Source organism: Oncorhynchus nerka, linkage group LG2, assembly GCF_034236695.1.
Source record: "Oncorhynchus nerka isolate Pitt River linkage group LG2, Oner_Uvic_2.0, whole genome shotgun sequence".
Taxonomy (NCBI): domain Eukaryota; kingdom Metazoa; phylum Chordata; class Actinopteri; order Salmoniformes; family Salmonidae; genus Oncorhynchus; species Oncorhynchus nerka.
The window spans coordinates 10,545,802-10,570,589 of NC_088397.1; the positions used below are offsets into that span (position 1 = coordinate 10,545,802).

The window sequence follows — 24,788 nt, forward strand, 5'->3', positions numbered from 1 at the left end:
CTCAGCCCAGCAACAATAACCATAACAATTAGTTTCACCATGTTGCCCGACGCTCCTCAGCCCAGCAACAATAACCATAACAATTAGTTTCACCATGTTGCCCGACGCTCCTCAGCCCAGCAACAATAACCATAACAATTAGTTTCACCATGTTGCCCGACGCTCCTCAGCCCAGCAACAATAACCATAACAATTAGTTTCACCATGTTGCCCGACCATAACAATTAGCTCCTCAGCCCAGCAACAATAACCATAACAATTAGTTTCACCATGTTGCCCGACGCTCCTCAGCCCAGCAACAATAACCATAACAATTAGTTTCACCATGTTGCCCGACGCTCCTCAGCCCAGCAACAATAACCATAACAATTAGTTTCACCATGTTGCCCGACGCTCCTCAGCCCAGCAACAATAACCATAACAATTAGTTTCACCATGTTGCCCGACGCTCCTCAGCCCAGCAACAATAACCATAACAATTAGTTTCACCATGTTGCCCGACGCTCCTCAGCCCAGCAACAATAACCATAACAATTAGTTTCACCATGTTGCCCGACGCTCCTCAGCCCAGCAACAATAACCATAACAATTAGTTTCACCATGTTGCCCGACGCTCCTCAGCCCAGCAACAATAACCATAACAATTAGTTTCACCATGTTGCCCGACGCTCCTCAGCCCAGCAACAATAACCATAACAATTAGTTTCACCATGTTGCCCGACGCTCCTCAGCCCAGCAACAATAACCATAACAACGTAGTGGAGCGGCCAGTGGCCAGTCCCTTTACTACGGATTACATCATTTAAACAATCATCATCTTCTTTCACTAGATAACAAACTGAAAAGGGTCCTTATTGGAAGCCGTTGGTCTGTGATGGAATGTTTGAATGGTGTTTTTTGTCTCTTCAGTTTATAACCCGGGGAAATGTCAGAGTTCAACGTCTTCCACCTACACCTTTACAACCTGCCGCATCCTGCACCCCTCTGACATCACCCAGGTCACCTCCAGGTACACACACACACACACACACGACTATGAAGGTGATTGGTGTTTATGACATGGCTGTGTGGGGTAACATTGTCTTGTCTCTCTCTCTCAGTTCCCACTGTCAGTCTTCTGTCTCAGAGTACACTCCCAGCTCCATGAGGACAGGCCCCAGCACCCCGGTGACCCCCTGCAGGCTGAGTTTGGGGGTGGACTCCTTCCCCCCTCGCCGTCCCCCCGCCCCCTGTGGCCTGGCCAAGCTGGTCCTGGAGAGGGGCATCTCTGCTTCCCTCTCCACTGCCGATGCCCCCCCTCCCTCTCACCTTAAAGCCCCACTCCCCCAGCGTCTCCTCCCCAGAACGCCCCCCAACTCCCCGTCCCACTCGCCGACCCCCTCGCCTGTGCCCTTTGAGTCCCGCGCCTCGGCGCCAGCCACCTGTGACAACTTCCTGGCATCGCGTCCGGCCGAGCTCTTCCTCCAGGACGTGTATGGGCTGAAGTTTGGCCGCACCCATCGCCCCAACCTCCCCAGCCCCGACCCTGCCTCACATAGCTTCAGCCACGGCCCCAGAATCAAATCCAAAGCCAAACCCGACCCCATCAATGTAAACTTAGTCGAGAGGCTACGCCGGCTGGGATTGGTCAAGGTTCCCCAGGGGGTGGAGCCGTTGTCAGAGTGCCTGGTGCGTCAGGACTCGGCCACCTTCCTAGCCACAGGCGGAGGCAGTCTATTGGACGGCCTGCGGCGGAACCAGAGCCTCCCCGCTATGAGTGGAGCGACGCGGGGAAGCCCCTCCCACCATCTGGGCCAGGCCCCACCTCACCCACCCACCTCCCTAGCCATCGCCCCGCCCCTCTGGGGCAACCTGAAGGGGCAGCGCGCTGTCCGCTCTAGGCCCGCCTCCACTTCCCATGCCCCACCCCCTTCACTCAAACCATGAAGAAGTTATAACACTACAGGGAGACAGGGTTTGGAGGGAAGCCAGCACTGAACAGTAGCATTTGCAGTAGCATTTGGGCCCACACCCTCTCTCCTCTTTCCCCCCTCCATCCCTCCCTGCCTTGCTCCTTCTCCACATCTCTTTTTGACTGATATTCGGCGAAGAAAAGGGCAACAAGTGGGCGAAAAAGTCCCTCTCCTTTTTTATAAATTCTTTTTAAAAGCACAATATTGTTAAAAATGGAAATGTGCATTAATGCCATGGTGTATATGCCATTTTAAAAGCCTTAGATTGCCTGCAAAGGGCTTTGTTAGCTGTTCCTAGCCTTGCCTGCCTTCCCCCTCCAGCCCTCTAGGAGCGCTGTAGGTAGATGTTCTCCCTGCTCTCTTCTGCTCTGCCCCTGCTACAGTAGTTATTCATCTGTGAGGCTCTGGATGCTCAAATAGATGGGAAGATGACCGAGGGGATAAGAAAGTTGATGAGGGATTGAGAATGTTAGAGGGACGGGGAAGAAGAGGTAAAAAGGGGAAGTGGCAGAATGTCAAGGAGAGGAAGAACAAGCAAGAGAAAGAGATGAGGGAGACGAGGAGGACATGAGGGGGGATGAGAGAAGAGCAGTGTAAAGAGAAAGAGATGAGGGAGACGAGGAGGACATGAGGGGGGATGAGAGAAGAGCAGTGTAAAGAGAGAGAGATGAGGGAGAGGGAGACGAGGAGGACATGAGGGGGGATGAGAGAAGAGCAGTGTAAAGAGAAAGAGATGAGAGAGAGGGAGGGGAGGACATGAGGGGGATGGACATGTAAAGAGGGATGAGATGAGAGAAGGAGGACATGAGGGGGATGAGAGAAGAGCAGTGTAAAGAGAAAGAGATGAGAGGGGAGACGAGGAGGACATGAGGGGGGATGAGAGAAGAGCAGTGTAAAGAGAAAGAGATGAGAGAGAGAGATGAGGGGGGATGAGAGAAGAGCACTGTAAAGAGAAAGAGATGAGAGGGAGACGAGGAGGACAGGGATGAGGGGAGATGAGAGAAGAGCACTGTAAAGAGAAAGAGATGAGAGAGAGGGAGACAAGGAGGACAGGGATGAGGGGGATGAGAGAAGAGCAGTGTAAAGAGAAAGAGATGAGAGGGAGACGAGGAGGACAGTGATGAGGGGGGATGAGAGAAGAGTAGTGTAAAGAGAGAGATGAGAAGGAGACGAGGAGGACAGTGATGAGGGGGGATGAGAGAAGAGTAGTGTAAAGAGAGAGCTTGAGCCTCCAGAGCCTCAATGTCTAGGGGCTTGTTGTTCTGTAGTTCGAATAGCTTTCTAAAGTTCATTTTTAAAAGCAGTAGAGCAGTTTTTCATGTGTATATACGCTAGCTAGACTCGCTACGCCCCCCTTAGCTTCTCTTAGGAACCAGGCTGGTGCCCATGCACCTTACTACTGCCAGCCCGTTGCTAGGGAACTACAATCTAGCCTTCCCAGTGTTACTACTAATACAATGATCCTTTTGCTTTGCTGTCGTCAGGGGCAACTCTCTCTGTGCATTGTAATAGGCTACAACCAGTCTCTGAAATGCATGGTATGTCCTGAAAACGACACACTTCTTTGCCTACAGGTCCCAGCATGCACCTGGTCCTCTGGGGGTGGGTAGGACCCAGCCGTGCAGCGTGATTGGCTGTAGTGGTCTGACTGACAGGTCCGAGTCTGCTCCTCCTCAGGTCTCCCATAAGGAAGAGGTTCTAAAGCTTTAAAGGAGAAGCCTGTTTGTACTGTTTGGGTGTTTTTGGTTTAAAGCCATGTGTATATTTTATTAGACACTTAGTGGGATTGGTAGGTTTTGTTTGGGATGCCGTTAGCCTGGTCCCAGATCTGTTTGTGCGGTCTTGCCATGCCCCTATTGTCATTGTCATGTTAAAGCACAAACTGATCTGGAACCAGGCTGGGATGGACTTTTCCTCAGCTTGTGGAGATCTGAGAGGATTTGATTGGTATAACCAATATGGTGACACTTCCACCTAGCCTATCAGAGGGCACGGTAGCTGTATTACCAAATTGCTTACACCTGTCAAAGGGCTTAGGGGTCGATTTGGGATGGAAGGTTACAAGGTTATTGACTGGAAACGGAGAACATGATAGTCGCTGGAGAGGCTTTTTAACAGCACAGGTCCAAATAGCCCCGCTGAGGAACAGGCCCTTATCTCAGGCCCACGGCGTGCTCAGGTCTGCGTTCATTAGGGCACACCATTGTGGAATGTTCCAGTAGAAATATATGCAGAACAACTATGCCATAAGGAATCACGTCAGCTCTAACGTTCCACAACGTTTACCTCCTCAACATGCTCCTGGTACAAGATGTTTGGTCCCAAACGGGGAACCATCAGCATGCTAGGTAGTAGTGGCTGTACTACGTTTTGATCCAGGGTAGCTCTGAGTCTCATCTCATGTATGGTTCACTATTACTGTGGTTATGGTCTTTAAAGGTACTCTATTCACTCAGCGGCCAGTAGAGGGCAACATGGTGTTGTTTGATATTGAACAGCTATGAGACTAATGGCCTCTAGTACCTTCCACTGTAATGCTGTTTATTTTCAATCTGAAAGGACTTGATGGGTATAGCGGCAGAGCCTAAGCATTCTGGGGAAATTCCAGCCAGCCTATCAGAGGTCAAGGTCAAACAAATCCCATATTGTTATTACTTTCAGGTCTACTGGAGTGTGTAGTGGGGAGGGGCTAGACTAGAGCCTGGGTACCAGTCTGTGCTCACATGACACAGAGTACATGACCTGGAATGCTAGCAAGACAGGTTCTGTATTTCAAGCTAGCTAGACTAGTGTGTGACCCTGTGCCCTTTGACCCATACTTGACCCCTGGTGTGACTCTCAGACGTCCCTGCTACGCCTCTTTCCTTACCGTCCGTCTGACCTGTCCCACTCATGTACTGCACTTTTTAACCTGATTTACAGAGATCACTAGTTTAGGAAATATTATTAGTGACAAATATTGATATTTAGACTAGGTTATAGCATCAAATACTGTATCATTATCAAAGGTAATAAGTTATTTAGGTTTTCATGTAGACATTTATATGAGATGTTTTGTTGTGCCTCCATTGTGTGATGAACCATTGAAAAGGGAATCCAAGCTGTCATGTTTTTAAAACTGTATATCAGTGCAAACCAAAACTCATTTTTAAATACAGTGAAATGCTTTGTGTTGGCTTGTGTGTTGTAATACCTATTACCTATGTAACCATGAGGAAAGAGCATCGGTTTTATACTAGGGTTTCTGCTCTGGGGGAGGTATAGGAGGAGAGGCTGTTCGTTCTATTGAATCTAGTTCTATGATTCACACCGTTGGCTCTATTGAATGTAGCTGATGGGTGATGGTGGAGGTTGTTATGGGCTCTGTGTAGTTGGAGGTGTTCATTATTGGTTTTCGACCTGGCGCCTCTCCTCCATGCTTCATAAAATACCCAAGATGACCTTTTTGGTGCTTTTGCTTTAATAAAGGAAATGAGAAATGATTTGGTTGTCTTATATTTATTGTCTTATAACGTGTGTGTGTGTGTGACACCATTTGTCAGTTCAGTCTTCTAGTAGTGTTTGAATGTAATTTGTTTGTCAGAAGTGCAGCACTTTGGGCTGTTCTGTAAATGTTTAGGAAACAAACAAATTCTCGTTAAATTATGTCATATAAAGCGGTGATAGCAGATGGGGATCAGAGGTCGTATTTCTCATCACATGGGGCAGATCTATACAGAGGTCATTGATCACGTCACACAGGGCAGATCTATACAGAGGTCGTAGGTCTCATCACATGGGGCAGATCTATACAGAGGTTGTAGGTCTCATCACATGGGGCAGATCTATACAGAGGTCGTAGGTCTCATCACATGGGGCAGATCTATACAGAGGTCATTGATCACGTCACACAGGGCAGATCTATACAGAGGTCGTAGGTCTCATCACATGGGGCAGATCTATACAGAGGTCGTAGGTCACGTCACACAGGGCAGATCTATACAGAGGTCGTAGGTCTCATCACATGGGGCAGATCTATACAGAGGTCATTGATCACGTCACACAGGGCAGATCTATACAGAGGTCGTAGGTCTCGTCACATGGGGCAGATCTATACAGAGGTCGTAGGTCTCGTCACATGGGGCAGATCTATACAGAGGTCATTGATCACGTCACACAGGGCAGATCTATACAGAGGTCATTGATCACGTCACACAGGGCAGATCTATACAGAGGTCGTAGGTCTCGTCACATGGGGCAGATCTATACAGAGGTCGTAGGTCTCATCACATGGGGCAGATCTATACAGAGGTCGTTGGGGGGCAGATCTATACAGAGGTCGTAGGTCTCGTCACATGGGGCAGATCTATACAGAGGTCGTAGGTCTCATCACATGGGGCAGATCTATACAGAGGTCGTAGGTCTCGTCACATGGGGCAGATCTATACAGAGGTCGTAGGTCTCGTCACATGGGGCAGATCTATACAGAGGTCGTAGGTCTCATCACATGGGGCAGATCTATACAGAGGTCGTAGGTCTCATCACATGGGGCAGATCTATACAGAGGTCGTAGGTCACGTCACACAGGGCAGATCTATACAGAGGTCGTAGGTCTCATCACATGGGGCAGATCTATACAGAGGTCATTGGTCACGTCACACAGGGCAGATCTATACAGAGGTCGTAGGTCTCATCACATGGGGCAGATCTATACAGAGGTCTTAGGTCTCGTCACATGGGGCAGATCTATACAGAGGTCGTAGGTCTCGTCACATGGGGCAGATCTATACAGAGGTCGTAGGTCTCATCACATGGGGCAGATCTATACAGAGGTCGTAGGTCTCATCACATGGGGCAGATCTATACAGAGGTCGTAGGTCACGTCACACAGGGCAGATCTATACAGAGGTCGTAGGTCTCATCACATGGGGCAGATCTATACAGAGGTCATTGGTCACGTCACACAGGGCAGATCTATACAGAGGTCGTAGGTCTCATCACATGGGGCAGATCTATACAGAGGTCTTAGGTCTCGTCACATGGGGCAGATCTATACAGAGGTCGTAGGTCTCGTCACATGGGGCAAATCTATACAGAGGTCGTAGGTCTCGTCACATTGGGCAGATCTTGATGCTGTCGGATGACTGGCTGAACTGACCCAGAGCGAAGTCCAGTCCAACACCAACCCCACTTCCCACCCCGAAGGCCGCATACAGTGGCTGTGTAAAGTTGGCACGGAACGTGTGCAGGTGCGCCATGCTCTCCGCCACGCTATAGAACGCCAGGGTGCCCGCGTTGAGGTCCAGGAACAACCCCAGACGCGGCGAGTACGTCACCGGGATGTCCCTCTTCTCATTGTCATGCATTGCCGTGCAACACGTATCCGACAGCTCCAGGCTCCATGATTGGGCGTTGTAGCCAAGCCCCGCCCTGGCGTCCGCCCCCTTCCTGCTCAGGGCTCCATAAGCCACGCCCATTGATGACCCCTTCCCCCGCCAATCCACCTCCCAGTAACATCGCTGGGCGGAAAGGGGGGCCTGGCACAGCACCTGGGTCCAGCCGTCGAAGCGTTGGGGGCAGTCTGGGTAGGGCTGCCCTGCCCCCTGTAGGGTGGCCTTGGTGTTGCCCTCTGACAGGGTAAGACGCCGGTGGGCTGTCCTCGTGTCTAGGGTCAGGGTACAGGCATCTGGGGGAGGGAAGAGTGGAGGGATGAATAGTTAAGTTGTGGGGATAAGGACTTTGCAGGTGTGGTTGTCAGCTGTTGTGAGTACTCCTTCCCCTTGGCCCTAACCTTCTGAAGTTTTCAGATCTGAAAGTTCAAATCAATATGGTGGATGCTACAATGCTCATACCTTTCCCTTCATGTCTGCGAACATGGAAGGGTGAGGGCCAAGGCCACACGGCAGGGAGCTAACTGGAACAGGCTGTGTCTGTGTAGATGTTTAGCTGTTCTATACTCACACTGCAGGAACTCCTCTCTGCTCCTGGGCTCTGGGGCCTGGATGCTGGAGATGTCTATCTCCCTCACTACAGGAGATGAAGACAGGCAGTATGAGGGGAGAGGATCACAACCAGTGGTGGAAAAAGTACCCAACTTGAGTAAAAGTATTCAGTAGATACTTCAATGGAGAGTTACTCCAGTAAAAGGGAAAGTCACCCAGTAAAACACTACTTCAGTAAAAGGGAAAGTCACCCAGTAAAAGGGAAAGTCACCCAGTAAAACACTACTTCAGTAAAAGGGAAAGTCACCCAGTAAAACACTACTCCAGTAAAAGGGAAAGTCACCCAGTAAAACACCACTTCAGTAAAAGGGAAAGTCACCCAGTAAAACACTATTCCAGTAAAAGGGAAAGTCACCCAGTAAAACACTACTTCAGTAAAAGGGAAAGTCACCCAGTAAAACACTACTTCAGTAAAAGGAAAGTCACCCAGTAAAACACTACTTCAGTAAAGGGAAAGTCACCCAGTAAAACACTACTTCAGTAAAAGGAAAGTCACCCAGTAAAACACTACTTCAGTAAAAGGAAAGTCACCCAGTAAAACACTACTCCAGTAAAAGGGAAAGTCACCCAGTAAAACACTACTTCAGTAAAAGGAAAGTCACCCAGTAAAACACTACTTCAGTAAAAGGGAAAGTCACCCAGTAAAACACTACTTCAGTAAAAGGGAAAGTCACCCAGTAAAACACTACTTCAGTAAAAGGGAAAGTCACCCAGTAAAACACCACTTCAGTAAAAGGGAAAGTCACCCAGTAAAACACTACTTCAGTAAAAGGGAAAGTCACCCAGTAAAACACTACTTCAGTAAAAGGGAAAGTCACCCAGTAAAACACTACTTCAGTAAAAGGGAAAGTCACCCAGTAAAACACTACTTCAGTAAAAGGGAAAGTCACCCAGTAAAACACTACTTCAATAAAAGGGAAAGTCACCCAGTAAAACACTACTTCAATAAAAGGGAAAGTCACCCAGTAAAACACTACTTCAATAAAAGGGAAAGTCACCCAGTAAAACACTACTTCAGTAAAAGGGAAAGTCACCCAGTAAAACACTACTTCAGTAAAAGGGAAAGTCACCCAGTAAAACACTACTTCAGTAAAAGGGAAAGTCACCCAGTAAAACACTACTCCAGTAAAAGTCAAAGTATTTGGTTCTAAATATAATTAAGTATCAAAAGTAAAATTGTAAATAATTTCAAATTCCTTGTATTAAGCAAAGCAGACTGCGCCATTTTCTAGTTTTTAAAATGTACATATAGCATGGGCACATTCCAACACTGAGACATCATTTACAAAAGACGCATTTGTGTTTAGTGAGTCCGTCAGATCAGAGGCAGTAGGGATGACCACGTGTTCTCTTTATAAGTGTGTGAATTGGACCATTTTCCTGTCCTGCTAAGCATTCAAAATGTAATGAGTACTTTTGGATGACAGTTAAAATATATGGAATAAAAAGTCAATTATTTATTTTAGGAATGTAGTAAAGTAAAAGTTGTCAAAAATATAAATAGTAAAGTACAGATACTCCAAGAAACTACTTAAGTAGGACTTTAAAGTATTTTTAATGAAGTACTTTACACCACTGATCACAACCAGGGTAACTGTAAATATAGGGCAATATGCTTTCCTCAGATGTAGAGGAAGAACTGGAGAATGAAGAAAAGGAATGAATGATGACTCACATGCAGGGAAAGCTGGCATCTGATTCATGATGGGGTCAGGGGTCGGCGGATCCAGGAAAAGGCTGGTATTCACTTCCGGTTGGGATTCAGTCAGTGCATCCATCCCCCCTGTCAAAACAGTATGTTTATAGCCATGATTTTCAAACAATGTGCTGTGGCACCAGCAAGGTACATTATACAGTGTCTACACTGGAGAAAAGCTAGTAAGACCAGAGTTTATGACCTCTGATGGGGTTAAAGCGTTGAGGGTCGGGACCATAGAGATATACAGTGGGGCAAATAAGTATTTAGTCAGCCACCAATTGTGCAAGTTCTCCCACTTAAAAAGATGAGAGGCCTATAATTTTCATCATAGGTACACTTCAACTATGACAGACAAAATGAGAGAAAAAAAATCCAGAAAATCACATTGTAGGATTTTTTATGAATTTATTTGCAAATTATGGCGGAAAATAAGTATTTGGTCAATAACAAAAGTTTCTCAATACTTTTGTTATATACCCTTTGTTGGCAATGACAGAGGTCAAACGTTTTCTGTAAGTCTTCACAAGGCTTTCACACACTGTTGCTGGTATTTTTAGCCCATTCCTCCATGGAGATCTCCTCTAGAGCAGTGATGTTTTGGGGCTGTTGCTGGGCAACACGGACTTTCAACTCCCTCCAAATATTTTCTATGGGGTTGAGATCTGGAGACTGGCTAGGCCACTCCAGGACCTTGAAATGCTTCTTACGAAGCCACTCCTTCGTTGCCCGGGCGGTGTGTTTGGGATCATTGTCATGCTGAAAGACCCAGCCACATTTCATCTTCAATGCCCTTGCTGATAGAAGGAGGTTTTCACTCAAAATCTCACGATACATGGCCCCATTCATTCTTTCCTTTACACGGATCAGTCGTCCTGGTCCCTTTGCAGAAAAACAGCCCCAAAGCATGATGTTTCCACCCCCATGCTTCACAGTAGGTATGGTGTTCTTTGGATGCAACTCAGCATTCTTTGTCCTCCAAACACGACGAGTTGAGTTTTTACCAAAAAGTTATATTTTGGTTTTATCTGACCATATGACATTCTCCCAATCTTCTTCTGGATCATCGAAATGCTCTCTAGCAAACTTCAGACGGGCCTGGACATGTACTGGCTTAAGCAGGGGGACACGTCTGGCACTGCAGGATTTGAGTCCCTGGCGGCGTAGTGTGATATCCGATGGTAGGCTTTGTTACTTTGGTCCTAGCTCTCTGCAGGTCATTCACTAGGTCCCCCCGTGTGGTTCTGGGATTTTTGCTCACCGTGATCATTTTGACCCCACGGGGTGAGATCTTGCGTGGAGCCCCAGATCGAGGGAGATTATCAGTGGTCTTGTATGTCTTCCATTTCCTAATAATTGCTCCCACAGTTGATTTCTTCAAACCAAGCTGCTTACCTATTGCAGTTTCAGTCTTCCCAGCCTGGTGCAGGTCTACAATTTTGTTTCTGGTGTCCTTTGACAGCTCTTTGGTCTTGGCCATAGTGGAGTTTGGAGTGTGACTGTTTGAGGTTGTGGACAGGTGTCTTTTATACTGATAACAAGTTCAAACAGGTGCCATTAATACAGGTAACGAATGGAGGACAGAGGAGCCTCTTAAAGAAGAAGTTACAGGTCTGTGAGAGCCAGAAATCTAGCTTGTTTGTAGGTGACCAAATACTTATTTTCCACCATAATTTGCAAATAAATTCATTAAAAATCCTACAATGTGATTTTCTGGATTTTTTTTCTCATTTTGTCTGTCATAGTTGAAGTGTACCTATGATGAAAATTACAGGCCTCTCTCATATTTTTAAGTGGGAGAACTAGTAGCCTTTTGGCTACTAGAGGCCTCAATCATTCTCTCTGGTCGGGACTCACATGGGTTAACTCCACCAGTGTTGTTGTTGACTGGCCCAGGTGCCGGTGTGGCACGTCGATGGGAGCGGAAGAGACTTGCTATGGATCCCATCCGGCTGAAAGCTCCTGAGGCTGGGGTGGCTTGGGTAACAGCACCGGGGGTAGGGGTGGTGGTGGGTTCTGTTCTGGGTGTCTCTCTCCGGCTGGGCGTAGGGCTGGGTCTGGCTGGCTCTCTACGACTTGGAGTAGGGCTGGGTCTGGCTGACTCTCTACGACTTGGAGTGGGACTGGGACTGGCTGGCTCTCTACGACTTGGAGTGGGACTGGGACTGCGTCTGCGCGTCTCTCTTCGACTTTGGGTAGGGCTATTTCTGGCTGGCTTTCTCCGACTCTGAGTGGGACTAGATCTGGTGCTTGGTCTGGGGGCTGCCTCGCTGGCTGTGGAGAGACGAGAGGTATTACTGGGTGAGCATGGCTTGATGAGTCTAGAGGCGTCCACATAGGTTCGGTTTGCTTCTAGTAGAACTCGGCTAGGTGAAACGAACGTCTGATGTCTTGCTTGAAAAATCTCAGTATTACTGTTTGGTCCCGCTTGAGCCACTGTAGCAACAACATACCCAGTAACTTCCTCAAAATATAAGAAAATAATCAAGATAAATCAAGAAATGTGTAATTATTTTTTATGTTTTTTGCCAGCAAGGTCCTAGTCGCGCAATTTTACATCTAACTAAAATGTTTGGTGCGGTATTTCTCAAGTGGAAAAATGTGCATTAAAACTAGCCAGCAAACAATCCCATTCATTGCTCCCACTCCTACTAGGAGCAGTACCTAGTCCAGTAATACCATTGACCAATCACAGACGAAGGGGCGTAGACTTCAGACTAACGAACATCGACTTGCCTCAAAGAAAAATGTTGTGTTGCCGAACAGCCGAACCAAAACGTCACAACGTTTCATCATAATAAATGCTTAAACTGTTTCGACTATGAAACATACAGTAAGCTTAAAGGCTGTCACGTGCTTCCCAGTCAAAACAGTTCCATCATATATTATGACACATTTTTGTGACGTTTTGGTTGGTTTTGGTGTTCGCCGGGCGTTTGCTTGGCTGTTGGCATCCACTACATTTTCTCTAGAGGCAAGTGGAAGTAAGAGTGGGAACTATAGATGGGATTCTTCAATTAAGTGTTTGTCATTCAACAAAAGATGACTAGTTTTCATGCAGATTTTTTCACTTGAGAAATACTGCACCAAACATCTTAGATAGATGTGAAATGATGCGACTAAGACCTTATTGGCAAAAACGTCAAAATGAATGACACATTTCCTGATTTATCTTAGATTAATCCAGACTATTTTGAGAAAGTATTACTGGGTATGTTGTTGCTACGGTGCTTCAAGAGGGACAAACAACAGTAATGTTGACGCTTTTGAGGGTAATGAGGGAGTATGCGAGCACAGACGTTCGCTTCACCCAGCCAGGTTTTGCTCGTAGCAAACCAAACCTATGTATACAGACGCCTTTCTGATTGCATAGAGAGAGAATGAGAGGAAACGCGAGGCAGTTGAGTAGATTTTATAAACACTCTAATGATGACTGAATTTGTAGTATTGGTCAAGACCACCTAAGGGAGGTGGTCAGAGATACATTTATGGAACTGATATCTGCAGTTATTCTTAAGAGGTTCAGGATGTGACACAGTACGGATGGAGGAGACAGGAAGAAGGAGCATACACAGATGATAAGGAAATGTTCCTCTTGTGAGGCAGGCCAACCTGTGGAACCGGTTATGTTCACAAAGAAATTCTGGGCTTGTGTGTGTGTGTGTTACCTGGTTCTCTCTCCTCTCTCCTCGGCCTGTCTCTGTCAGCTAAAGGAAAGAGGTAGAAGAGAGTTTAAACCCCTTTGCACGCAAACACACACACACACACACACACACACACACACACACACAAACACACACACACATGCAAACACACACACACATGCAAACACACACACACACACATGCAAACACACACACACACACATGCAAACACACACACACACAAACACACACACACACACATGCAAACGCACACACACACATGCAAACACACACACACACACATGCAAACGCAAACACACACACACACACACACACACACACACACACACACGCCTGACCTCGTGGTTCCTCTCTGCTCCTAACATCCTGAGAGCGCAGGCCTACACCTACAGAAGGAGACATGATTTAGCTGATCTAATGTTTGATCATGATCGTCATAGTGAGATTTGTAATGAAACTAGCCACATGACATCACCCTACCACGTGAGTTAGGACCTCGAACCGCCACGGAGACAGTCGGTGTGGGAGCTGAAACAGGACGACCAACGTACACATCATTATGTGTCATTCAATGACCCATCACAAAGCGCATGTTAAAACCGATACAGGAAACAGTCGCTACAGTCACATACCTGCAGGACGGTTGTTTGTTGCTGTTGGTTTGGATCCCAGACCAGAAAACACTGAGGAATAGTAATTGAAAATAAAAAGGCACAACACTCACCATTAAAAACATACTGTTTAACCATGAAAACATACTGTTTAACCATGAAAACATACTGTAACTATTAAAAACTTGTTGTTTAACTATTAAAAACCTGACTATGACGATCCTTCATCAGGAACAATAAATCATTATTTCAAGTTAGGTATTTCATATCCAAACTGCACAATTAATGATGATGACCAATCACTCAACTAGACAAGTGAAAAGACCAGCACCAAAAGGAACAGGCACTGAGTATAAAGCATTTGCACTGCGGAAATTAAATATGGCCTTTCCTCACATTATTTGCTGTTGACTAAAATGTCCAATTCAGATTAGTTCACAATCTCAGTGAATTATTAAAGTCCAACTCACACTACCAATAAAGAAATGGGAAAACTACTCACAACTCCTGAACCCTCCCGTCTTCTGGCCGCCATTTTTTTTTGCTATGATGGGAAAAACAGTGCAGTGAGTAAGTACAGTCTGTCAATCCACAATTTAAATGTTTATTGGTAATCGATGGATTGTAGCTCTGGTCCAGGGCATTACGAGTGGCTTGCTTATGCTGAGCCTTCTTCAAGCCCCACAGAACACCCTGGACCAGAGCTAGAGACATCCTCTGGACCAGAACTCACCTTTGTCTCCTAAGGTGAACAGTGTTGTGTCATTCACTGAAGAGAAGGATGAGAAATTACAGTTTATTAACTCATTGACATTGTATTGATCCAAAACATAGTGTGGAAAAAATACACTGTCTTTATGACAATATTTATAGTGAACAAGGTAATGGTGATGGAGATCACTGCTAGTAGTGCCCTTTGTGTGTGTGTGTCGATGTGTGTGTGTGTGTGTGTGTGTGTGTGTGTGTGTATGTGTGTGTGTGTGTGTGTGTGTGTGTGTGTGTGTGTGTGTGTGTGTGTGTGTGTGTGTGTGTGTGTGTGTGTGTGTGTGTGTGTGTGTGTGTGTAGTATGCATGCCCTCCACTCTGACACACCTGTCTTGGTGATCTTGCCCAGTTCCACGTTGCACATGTCCTCCACTCTCTCCCGTAGGTTCAGGATGGCTTCACGTACAGGCTCAAACGTAGCCTCTGGATTGGCCACCACACACGACAGATCATTACACTCAAACGGGCTGCACAGAGAGTCACAGGTCTGGAGGGCGGCGCACAGGAGAAGGAGGAGGTGGAGAATGAGGAGGTGAATAAGGAGAAGGAGGAGGTGGATAAGGAGAATGAGGAGAAGAGGATGGGATGGAAGAGGGCAGAGATGGATAAATGAAGACAGAAAGAAAGGCAACGACAGAAAGAGAAGACACGTCATTTAAGAAATAATGCCTTTCGTGATAGAAGCTGCACATTTCAAACATGACTAGGACAATGCTGCTTTTTAACTATTGGCCCATGCCAGATGTGGTCTTTCACACCCTGGCAGCCATGTCCAATATGGCCATCAACAAGCTGCATGCAGCGAAAGTGGATCAAAAATATATAAAAGGTACCAGAAAGAGACAAGCGTCCTACCTCCAGGAAGTGGATGTTGTCCTCACAGCGGAACACCTCCTTCATGTCCTTGTCTCTCCTCTTCAGCTCCGAGATCTCGGCCTCCAGCTTGTCCACCACGTCCTGGGCCTCGCTTACTTTCTCCTGCCCAGCCTGGTTCATCACACCCTCCACCAGCTCCTGGAGCCTCTCCACTGAGCGCTGGAGCTCCGACAGCACCATCTCTGTGTCATCATGTACCCTGTCTGCTGAGCGCTGGGGACACAAACACAGGTATGAAGACATACGCACACTGGTACTGTATGGAGGTGGATAGAAAGGTACTCACTGAGGAACACAAATACACACACACACACACACACACACACACACACCTACGCACTGGTGTAGTGAGGTGTAGTGTGATATTGTGTAGTGTGGTATAGTGTAGTGAGGTGTAGTGTAGTGAGGTGTAGTGTAGTGAGGTGTAGTGTAGTGGGGTATAGTGTAGTGGGGTGTAGTGTGGTGGGGTGGTATAGTAGTGTAGTGTGGTAGTAGTGTAGTGGGGTGTAGTGTGTGTAGTGTGGTATATAGTGTAGTGTGGTATAGTGTAGTGGGGTGTAGTGTGGTATAGGGGTGGTAGTGTGGTATAGTGTGGTGTGTGTATAGTGTAGTGGGGTGTAGTGGTGGTGTAGTGTAGTGGGTATAGTGTAGTGTGGTATAGTGTAGTGGGGTGTGTGTGTATAGTGTAGTGGTGTATAGTGTAGTGGGGTGTAGTGTGGTATAGTGTAGTGTGGTATAGTGTAGTGTGGGTATAGTGTAGTGGGGTGTAGTGTAGTGGGGTGTAGTGTAGTGTGGTATAGTGTAGTGGGGTGGTGTAGTGTAGTGGTGTGGTGTAGTGTGGTATAGTGTAGTGGGTGTGTAGTGTAGTATAGTGTAGTGGGTGTAGTGTGGTATAGTGTGGTGTGGTGGGGTTTAGTGTGGGGTGTAGTGTAGTGGGTGTAGTGGGTGTAGTGTGTAGTGTGTAGTGTGTATAGTGTAGTGTGGTATAGTGTAGTGGGGTGTAGTGTAGTGGGTGTGTGTAGTGTGGTATAGTGTAGTGGGGTGGGGTAGTGTGGTATAGTGTGTATAGTGTAGTGGGGTGTAGGTGTAGTGGGGTGTAGTGTGGTATAGTGTAATGTGGTATAGTAGTGGGTGTAGTGTGGTATAGTGTAGTGGGGTATAGTGTAGTGTGGTATAGTGTAGTGGGGTGTAGTGTGGTATAGTGTAGTGGGGTGTAGTGTGGTATAGTGTAGTGGTATAGTGTAGTGGGGTGTAGTGTAGTGGGGTAGTAGTGGGGTGTGTGGTATAGTGTAGTGGGGTGTGGGGTGTAGTGTGGTATAGTGTAGTGGGGTGTAGTGTGGTATAGTGTAGTGGGGTGTAGTGTGGTATAGTGTAGTGGGGTGTAGTGTGGTGTAGTGGGTGTAGTGTGGTATAGTGTAGTGTGGTATAGTGTAGTGGGGTGTAGTGTGGTATAGTGTAGTGTGGGGTGTAGTGGGTGGGTGTGTAGTGTGGTATAGTGGTATAGTGTAGTGTGGGTGTGTAGTGTGTAGTGTAGTGGGTATAGTGTAGTATAGTGTAGTGTATAGTGTAGTGTGGTGTATGGGGTGTAGTGTAGTGTAGGGTGGGGTGTGTAGTGTGGTATAGTGTGGTATAGTGTAGTGGGGTGGGGTGTAGTGGGGTGTAGTGTGGTATAGTGTAGTGTGGTATAGTGTAGTGTGTGGTATAGTGTAGTGGGGTATGGTGTAGTGTGGTATAGTGTAGTGGGGTGTAGTGTGGTATAGTGTAGTGGGGTGTAGGTGTAGTGTGGTATAGTGTAGTGGGGTGTAGTGTAGTGGGGTATAGTGTAGTGTGGTATAGTGTAGTGGGGTGTAGTGTGGTATAGTGTAATGTGGTATAGTGTAGTGGGGTGTAGTGTGGTATAGTGTAGTGTGGTGTGTAGTGTGGGTATAGTGTAGTGGGGTGTAGTGTGGTATAGTGTAGTGGGGTGTAGTGTGGTATAGTGTAGTGGGGTGTAGTGTGGTATAGTGTAGTGGGGTGTAGTGTGGTATAGTGTAGTGGGGTGTAGTGTGGTATAGTGTAGTGGGTGTAGTGTGGTATAGTGTAGTGGGGTATAGTGTAGTGGGGTGTAGTGTAGTGGGGTGTAGTGTGTATAGTGTAGTGTGGTATAGTGTAGTGGGGTGTAGTGTGGTATAGTGTAGTGGGGTGTAGTGTGTGATATAGTGTAGTGTGGTATAGTGTAGTGGGGTGTAGTGTAGTATAGTGTAGTGGGGTGTAATGTGAAGTGCCGTGTGGTGTGGTGGGGTTTAGAGTAGTGGGGTGTAGTGTAGTGGGGTGTAGTGGGGTTTGGTGTAATGTGGTGTGGTGGGGTTTAGTGGGGTGTAGTGTGGTATAGTGTAGTGGGGTATAGTGTAGTGGGGTGGGGTGTAGTGGGGTGTAGTGTGAAGTGCCGTGTGGTGTGGTGGGGTTTAGAGTAGTGGGGTGTAGTGGGGTGTATTGTAGTGTGGTATAGTGTAGTGGGGTGTAGTGTGATATAGTGTAGTGTGGTATAGTGTAGTGTAGTGGGGTGTAGTGGGGTGTAGTGTGGTATAGTGTAGTGTAGTGGGGTGTAGTGTGGTATAGTGTAGTGTAGTGGGGTGTAGTGTGGTATAGTGTAGTGTGGTATAGTGTAGTGGGGTGTAGTGTGATATAGTGTAGTGTGGTATAGTGTAGTGTAGTGGGGTGTAGTGTGGTATAGTGTAGTGTGGTATAGTGTAGTGGGGTGTAGTGTGAAGTGCCGTGTGGTGTGGTGGGGTTTAGAGTAGTGGGGTGTAGTGTAGTGGGGTTTGGTGTAATGTGGTGTGGTGGGGTTTAGTGGGGTGTAGTGGGGTGTAGTGTGGTATAGTGTAGTGGGGTGTAGTGTGGTATAGTGTAGTGGGGTGTAGTGTAGTGGGGTGTAGTGTGGTATAGTGTAGTGGGGTATAGTGTAGTGTGGTATAGTGTAGTGGGGTGTAGTGTGGTATAGTGTAGTGGGGTGTAGTGTGGTATAGTGTAGTGGGGTGTAGTGTGGTATAGTGTAGTGTGGTATAGTGTAGTGGGGTGTAGTTGGTATAGTGTAGTGGGGTGTAGTGGGGTGTAGTGTGGTATAGTGTAGTGTGGTATAGTGTAGTGGGGTGTAGTGTGGTATAGTGTAGTGGGGTGTAGTGTGGTATAGTGTAGTGGGGTGTAGTGTGGTATAGTGTAGTGGGGTGTAGTGTGGTATAGTGTAGTGTGGTATAGTGTAGTGTGGTATAGTGTAGTGGGGTGTAGTTGGTATAGTGTAGTGGGGTGTAGTGGGGTGTAGTGTGGTATAGTGTAGTGTGGTATAGTGTAGTGGGGTGTAGTGTGGTATAGTGTAGTGGGGTGTAGTGTGGTATAGTGTAGTGGGGTGTAGTGTGGTATAGTGTAGTGGGGTGTAGTGTGGTATAGTGTAGTGGGGTGTAGTGTGGTATAGTGTAGTGGGGTGTAGTGTGGTATAGTGTAGTGGGGTATAGTGTAGTGGGGTGTAGTGTAGTGGGGTGTAGTGTGGTATAGTGTAGTGTGGTATAGTGTAGTGGGGTGTAGTGTGGTATAGTGTAGTGGGGTGTAGTGTGGTATAGTGTAGTGTGGTATAGTGTAGTGGGGTGTAGTGTAGTATAGTGTAGTGGGGTGTAATGTGAAGTGCCGTGTGGTGTGGTGGGGTTTAGAGTAGTGGGGTGTAGTGGGGTTTGGTGTAATGTGGTGTGGTGGGGTTTAGTGGGGTGTAGTGTGGTATAGTGTAGTGGGGTATAGTGTAGTGGGGTGGGGTGTAGTGGGGTGTAGTGTGAAGTGCCGTGTGGTGTGGTGGGGTTTAGAGTAGTGGGGTGTAGTGTGGTATAGTGTAGTGTGGTATAGTGTAGTGGGGTGTAGTGTGATATAGTGTAGTGTGGTATAGTGTAGTGTAGTGGGGTGTAGTGTGGTATAGTGTAGTGTGGTATAGTGTAGTGGGGTGTAGTGTGAAGTGCCGTGTGGTGTGGTGGGGTTTAGAGAATTGGGGTGTAGTGTAGTGGGGTTTGGTGTAATGTGGTGTGGTGGGGTTTAGTGGGGTGTAGTGGGGTGTAGTGTGGTATAGTGTAGTGGGGTGTAGTGTGGTATAGTGTAGTGGGGTGTAGTGTAGTGGGGGGGGGTGTAGTGGGGTGTAGTGTGAAGTGCCGTGTGGTGTGGTGGGGTTTAGAGTAGTGGTGTGTAGTGTAGTGGGGTGTAGTGTAGTGGGGTTTGGTGTAATGTGGTGTGGTGGGGTGTAGTGGGGTGTAGTGTGTCCTAAGCCCTTACCTTTGTTGCCTCCAGCATCTTCTTCATGTCTTTCAGCTCTCCTTCTCTTTCTTTCAGTCTCTGATGATTCTCTGTCTGCACCTCAGCCAGCTCTTTCTGCAAAACACAGTCACATCAACTCACTCCTGAGTGGACTGGAATGCAGTCTGGAATGCTCACTGGCCCACAAAGACAACTACATAATCACTTAAGATATGGCACCACCTTACTCTACACACACACACACACACGCACGCACGCACGCAGTTTCTAGGTGTGTCCAGATCAGCTGTGATGGGACACAGACCAGCAGCCTGTATTAATGTTTTGATCAGACTGTGTTTACAGGTTTTTGTGGAGTGAGTCTGTACATGGTGGTGTTATACCATTTAGTAAATGCTTTCATCCAAAATGACTTACTGTCATGTGTGCGTACTGTATGTGTGGCCCCAGCGGGAATCGAACCTTGGCTTTGCATACAGAGCCACACAGGACCTGATTGGGTGTTGTTTTGTTGTAAAGGTCATGAATAACCTTGCCTGAGACCTGAAGACTTGTGTTAGCTCCCAGAGCGAATGACTAGCCTTTGGTTCAGTGGGATAACACAGTCTTGTGCCAGGCAGTTGATCACATTAGTGGGTGGGTATGGTGGTGTCCATGTACAGCGCATTCGGGAAGTATTTCAGACCACTTGAGTTTTTCCACATTTTGTTACGTTACAGCCTTATTCTAAAATGGATTAAATAAATACAAATTATTCACCAATCTACACACAATACCGCACAATGACGAAGGGAAAACAGGTTTTTAGACATTTTTGCAAATGTATTACAAAAAAAACTGAAATACCTTATTTACATAAGTATTCAGACCCTTTGCTATGAGACTCAAAATTAATCTCAAGTGCATCCTGTTTCCATTGATCATCTTTGAGATGTTTCTACAACTTGATTGGTGTCAAACTGTGGTAAATTCAATTGATTGGACATGATTTGGAAAGGCACAGTTGACAGTGCATGTCAGAGCAAAAACCAAGTCATTAGGTCGAATGAATTGGCCGTAGAGCTCCGAGACAGGATTGTGTCTAGGCACAGATCTGGGGAACCCTAAGCACACAGCCAAGAAAACGCAGGAGTGGCTTCGGGACAAGTCTATGAATTTCCTCGAGTGGCCCAGCCAGAGCCCGGACTTGAACCCGATCTAACATCTCTGGAGAAACCTGAAAATAGCTGTGCAGCGATGCTCCCCATCCAACCTGACAGAGCTTGAGAGGATCTGTAGAGAAGAATGGGAGAAACACCCCAACCAACCTGACAAAGCTTGAGAGGATCTGTAGAGAAGAATGGGAGAAACACCCCAACCAACCTGACAAAGCTTGAGAGGATCTGTAGAGAAGAATGGGAGAAACGCTGACAAAGCTTGAGAGGATCTGTAGAGAAGAATGGGAGAAACGGGACAGAGCTTGAGAGGATCTGTAGAGAAGAATGGGAGAAACACCCCAACCAACCTGAGAGGATCTGTAGAGAAGAATGGGAGAAACACCCCAACCAACCTGACAAAGCTTGAGAGGATCTGTAGAGAAGAATGGGAGAAACACCCCAACCAACCTGACAAAGCTTGAGAGGATCTGTAGAGAAGAATGGGAGAAACACCCCAACCAACCTGACAAAGCTTGAGAGGATCTGTAGAGAAGAATAGTAGAAACTCCTGAAATGCAGGTGTGACAAGCTTGTAGAGTCATAACCAAGAAGACTCAGGGCTGTAATCGCTGCCAAATGTGCTTCAACAAAGTACTGAGTAAAGGGTCTGAAAAATTTATGCAAATGTGATATTTCAGTTTTATATTTGAATACGTTTGAACAAAATCCTAAAAATCTGTTTTCGCTTTGTCATTATGGGGTATTGTTTGTATATTGTTTGAGAATATATTTAAAAAAAAAAAGATTTTAGAATAAGGCTGTAACGTAACAAAATGTGGAAGAAGTCAAGGGGTCTGAATACTTTTTGAATGCCCTGTATGTCTGAGGGCTTACCTGTCTCTCCGTGCGCTCTGCCTTGGTGGAGGTGGTCTCATGGTCCTTGTGCTGGTTACTGGTGCACAGCCAGCACACAAACATCTGGCACTGACGACAGTAGAACTCCTGCAGGTACTTGTGCTCGGTACAGATCTTCTGCGCCAGCTTGCCCGTGGGCGCAATCAGCTCATGCTTTTTCAACTCCGCTTTCGTCTGATGCGGTTTCAGGTGGGCCTCGCAGTAGGACGCCATACACACCAGGCAAGACTTCACTGCAGCCTGCTGGTCTCCAGCGCCGTGGCACATGTCACAGGGCACGGCCATGGCTGGCAGCCTGCTGACTCCACCACCACGGGAACCTCCCTTGGCTCTACCCATGGTGTTGGCACGGTGGGCGCTCCGGATGGACTCCCTGGCGGAGGTGGTGAGGGCCCCCTTGCGGAGCTGCTCCACGGCCTCTGCCAGCATGGTGTTCCTGGACAAGGAGGGCTTGGGACAGAATGTCTGGCGGCACTGGGGGCAGCTGTAGACTCCAGGGGAGCGAGGGTTGTCCTTGCTCCAGTAGTCCTTGATGCAGCCCATGCAGTAGCTGTGGCCACACGGGATGGTGACTGGCTCATTGGGGAGGTCCAGGCACACAGGACAGTTGAACTGCTCCTCCGTCCACAGATTACCACTCATAGTGAGACCACAGGTAGCAGAGGTGAATGTAGACTATTACAAAGAGAGAGAGCGGAAGAGAGAGAGAGTGACAGAGAGAATAGAGAAAGGCAACTGAGAGGAAAAAGTTGAGGTAGAGATGGATGAAAACAGAAATGGGTAGAATCAGAAAGAATGCTGTACACACAGAGAGATATGTAGCTACAGAGCAAAGACACACAGATAGCTATGTAGCTACAGAGCAGAGACACACAGAGAGATATGTAGCTACAGAGCAGAGACACACAGAGAGATATGTAGCTACAGAGCAGAGACACACAGAGAGATATGTAGCTACAGAGCAGAGACACACAGAGAGATATGTAGCTACAGAGCAAAGACACACAGAGAGATATGTAGCTACAGAGCAAAGACACACAGAGAGATATGTAGCTACAGAGCAGAGACACACAGAGAGATATGTAGCTACAGAGCAAAGACACACAGAGAGATATGTAGCTACAGAGCAGAGACACACAGAGAGATATGTAGCTACAGAGCAAAGACACACAGAGAGATATGTAGCTACAGAGCAAAGACACACAGAGATATGAGGTATAAGACAGAGGTATGAGTCTGTCCAGGGTGTTAGACAGAGAGTGGTGATCTCATATGAGATGGACCAATGGTGTTGTCGGAATAAAAGGAAGACAGGTAGAAGGGCGGGGCTAGAGTCGCAGAGCTGGTTTAGGGAGAAAAACAGGAGGGGATGAGTTTCTTTGTGATGTCACATACCATTACAGTAACTAGAATAGAATGTCACCAGCATGTTACAGTAACTAGAATAAAGGTCACCGGAATGTTACAGTAACTAGAATATAAGGTCACCAGAATGTTACAGTAACTAGAATAGAACGTCACCAGCATGTTACAGTAACTAGAAAGAAGGTCACCAGCATGTTACAGTAACTAGAATAGAATGTCACTGGATTGTTACAGTAACTAGAAAGAAGGTCACCAGCATGTTACAGTAACTAGAATAGAAATTCACCGGCATGCTACAATAACTAGAATAGAAGGTCACTGGCATGTTACAGTAACTAGAATAGAATGTCACCAGCATGTTACAGTAACTGGAATAGAAGGTCACTGGCATGTTACAGTACCTAGAATAGAAGGTCACTGGATTGTTACAGTAACTAGAATAGAAGGTCACCAGCATGCTACAATAACTAGAAAGCAGGTCACCGGCATGCTACAGTAACTAGAAAGGTCATTGGCATGTTACAGTAACTAGAACAGAAGGTCACTGACATGCTACAGTAACTAGAATAGAAGGTCACAGGAATGTTACAGTAACTAGAAAGAAGGTCACTGGCATGCTACAGTAACTAGAAAGAAGGTCACCGGCATGTTACAGTAACTAGAAAGAAGGTCACTGGTATGTTACAGTAACTAGAAAGAAGGTCACCGGCATGTTACAGTAACTAGACTAGAAGGTCACCAGCATGCTGCAGTAAATAAAAAGAAGGTCACCGGCATGCTGCAGTAAATAAAAAGAAGGTCACCGGCATGCTAGAGTAACTAGAAAGGTCACCAGCATGTTACGGTAACTAGAATAGAAAGTCACTGTTATGCTACAGTAACTAGAAAGAAGGCCACCTGCATGTTGAAGTGGTGATCTGAACAAGCCTGTCAACAACCAGTAGAGGTCTACCATCCTCACTGTGAAGTGGTGATCTGAACCATCCTGTCTTCAACCAGTAGAGGTCTACCATCCTCACTGTGAAGTGGTGATCTGAACCATCCTGTCTTCAACCAGTAGAGGTCTACCATCCTCACTGTGAAGTGGTGATCTGAACCATCCTGTCTTCAACCAGTAGAGGTCTACCATCCTCACTGTGAAGTGGTGATCTGAACCATCCTGTCTTCAACCAGTAGAGGTCTACCATCCTCACTGTGAAGTGGTGATCTGAACCATCCTGTCTTCAACCAGTAGAGGTCTACCATCCTCACTGTGAAGTGGTGATCTGAACCATCCTGTCTTCAACCAGTGAAGTGGTGATCTGGTCTAACCATCCTCACTGTGAAGTGGTGATCTGTCTTCAACCAGTAGAGGTCTACTGAACATCCTGTCTGAACCATCCTGTCTTCAACCAGTAGAGGTCTACCATCCTCAACCAGTCAACAACCAGTAGAGGTCTACCATCCTCACTGTGAAGTGGTGATCTGAACAAGCCTGTCAACAACCAGTAGAGGTCTACCATCCTCACTGTGAAGTGGTGATCCTGTGTCAACAACCAGTAGAGGTCTACCATCCTCACT

At 46.8% G+C, this 24,788-nt stretch overlaps 2 protein-coding genes across 6 annotated transcripts in view; one reads left to right on the forward strand and one right to left on the reverse strand.

Annotated features, from left to right (window-relative positions):
• Positions 1-2,711, forward strand: part of trak2 (trafficking protein, kinesin binding 2) — a 76,004-nt gene extending 73,293 nt beyond the window's left edge. For all 5 annotated transcript variants that reach the window (XM_065023127.1, XM_065023131.1, XM_065023133.1 and 2 more), the window contains 2 exons: positions 910-1,009; positions 1,101-2,711. In XM_065023127.1, the coding sequence (XP_064879199.1) occupies positions 910-1,009; positions 1,101-1,926 (926 nt within the window). In that variant the 3' untranslated portion in view covers positions 1,927-2,711. The remainder of the gene's footprint in view (positions 1-909; positions 1,010-1,100) is intronic.
• Positions 2,712-6,271: 3,560 nt separating this feature from the next.
• On the reverse strand, positions 6,272-23,088 carry trim25l (tripartite motif containing 25, like). The gene is made up of 14 exons (XM_065023140.1): positions 21,843-23,088; positions 19,831-19,926; positions 15,526-15,759; positions 14,998-15,157; positions 14,639-14,674; positions 14,408-14,449; positions 13,927-13,977; positions 13,775-13,822; positions 13,633-13,680; positions 13,298-13,336; positions 11,487-11,903; positions 9,609-9,716; positions 7,893-7,958; positions 6,272-7,617 (listed from the first exon to the last, which is right to left on the reverse strand). Exons 1-14 carry the CDS (start codon positions 22,503-22,505, stop codon positions 7,043-7,045), a joined length of 2,583 nt encoding a protein of 860 aa, XP_064879212.1. The 5' UTR covers positions 22,506-23,088; the 3' UTR covers positions 6,272-7,042.
• Positions 23,089-24,788: the final 1,700 nt, after the last annotated feature.

Coding starts and splice junctions, on each gene's coding strand:
- trim25l (XM_065023140.1), bottom strand. CDS start 22,505: ATGAGTGGTAATCTGTGGACGGAGGAGCAGTTCAACTGTCCTGTGTGC. Junction 15,158..15,525: donor ACAACATCCACTTCCTGGAG/GTAGGACGCTTG, acceptor GCCGCCCTCCAG/ACCTGTGACTCTCTGTGCAG. Junction 13,681..13,774: donor TCGAGGTCCTAACTCACGTG/GTAGGGTGATGT, acceptor CTCCTTCTGTAG/GTGTAGGCCTGCGCTCTCAG.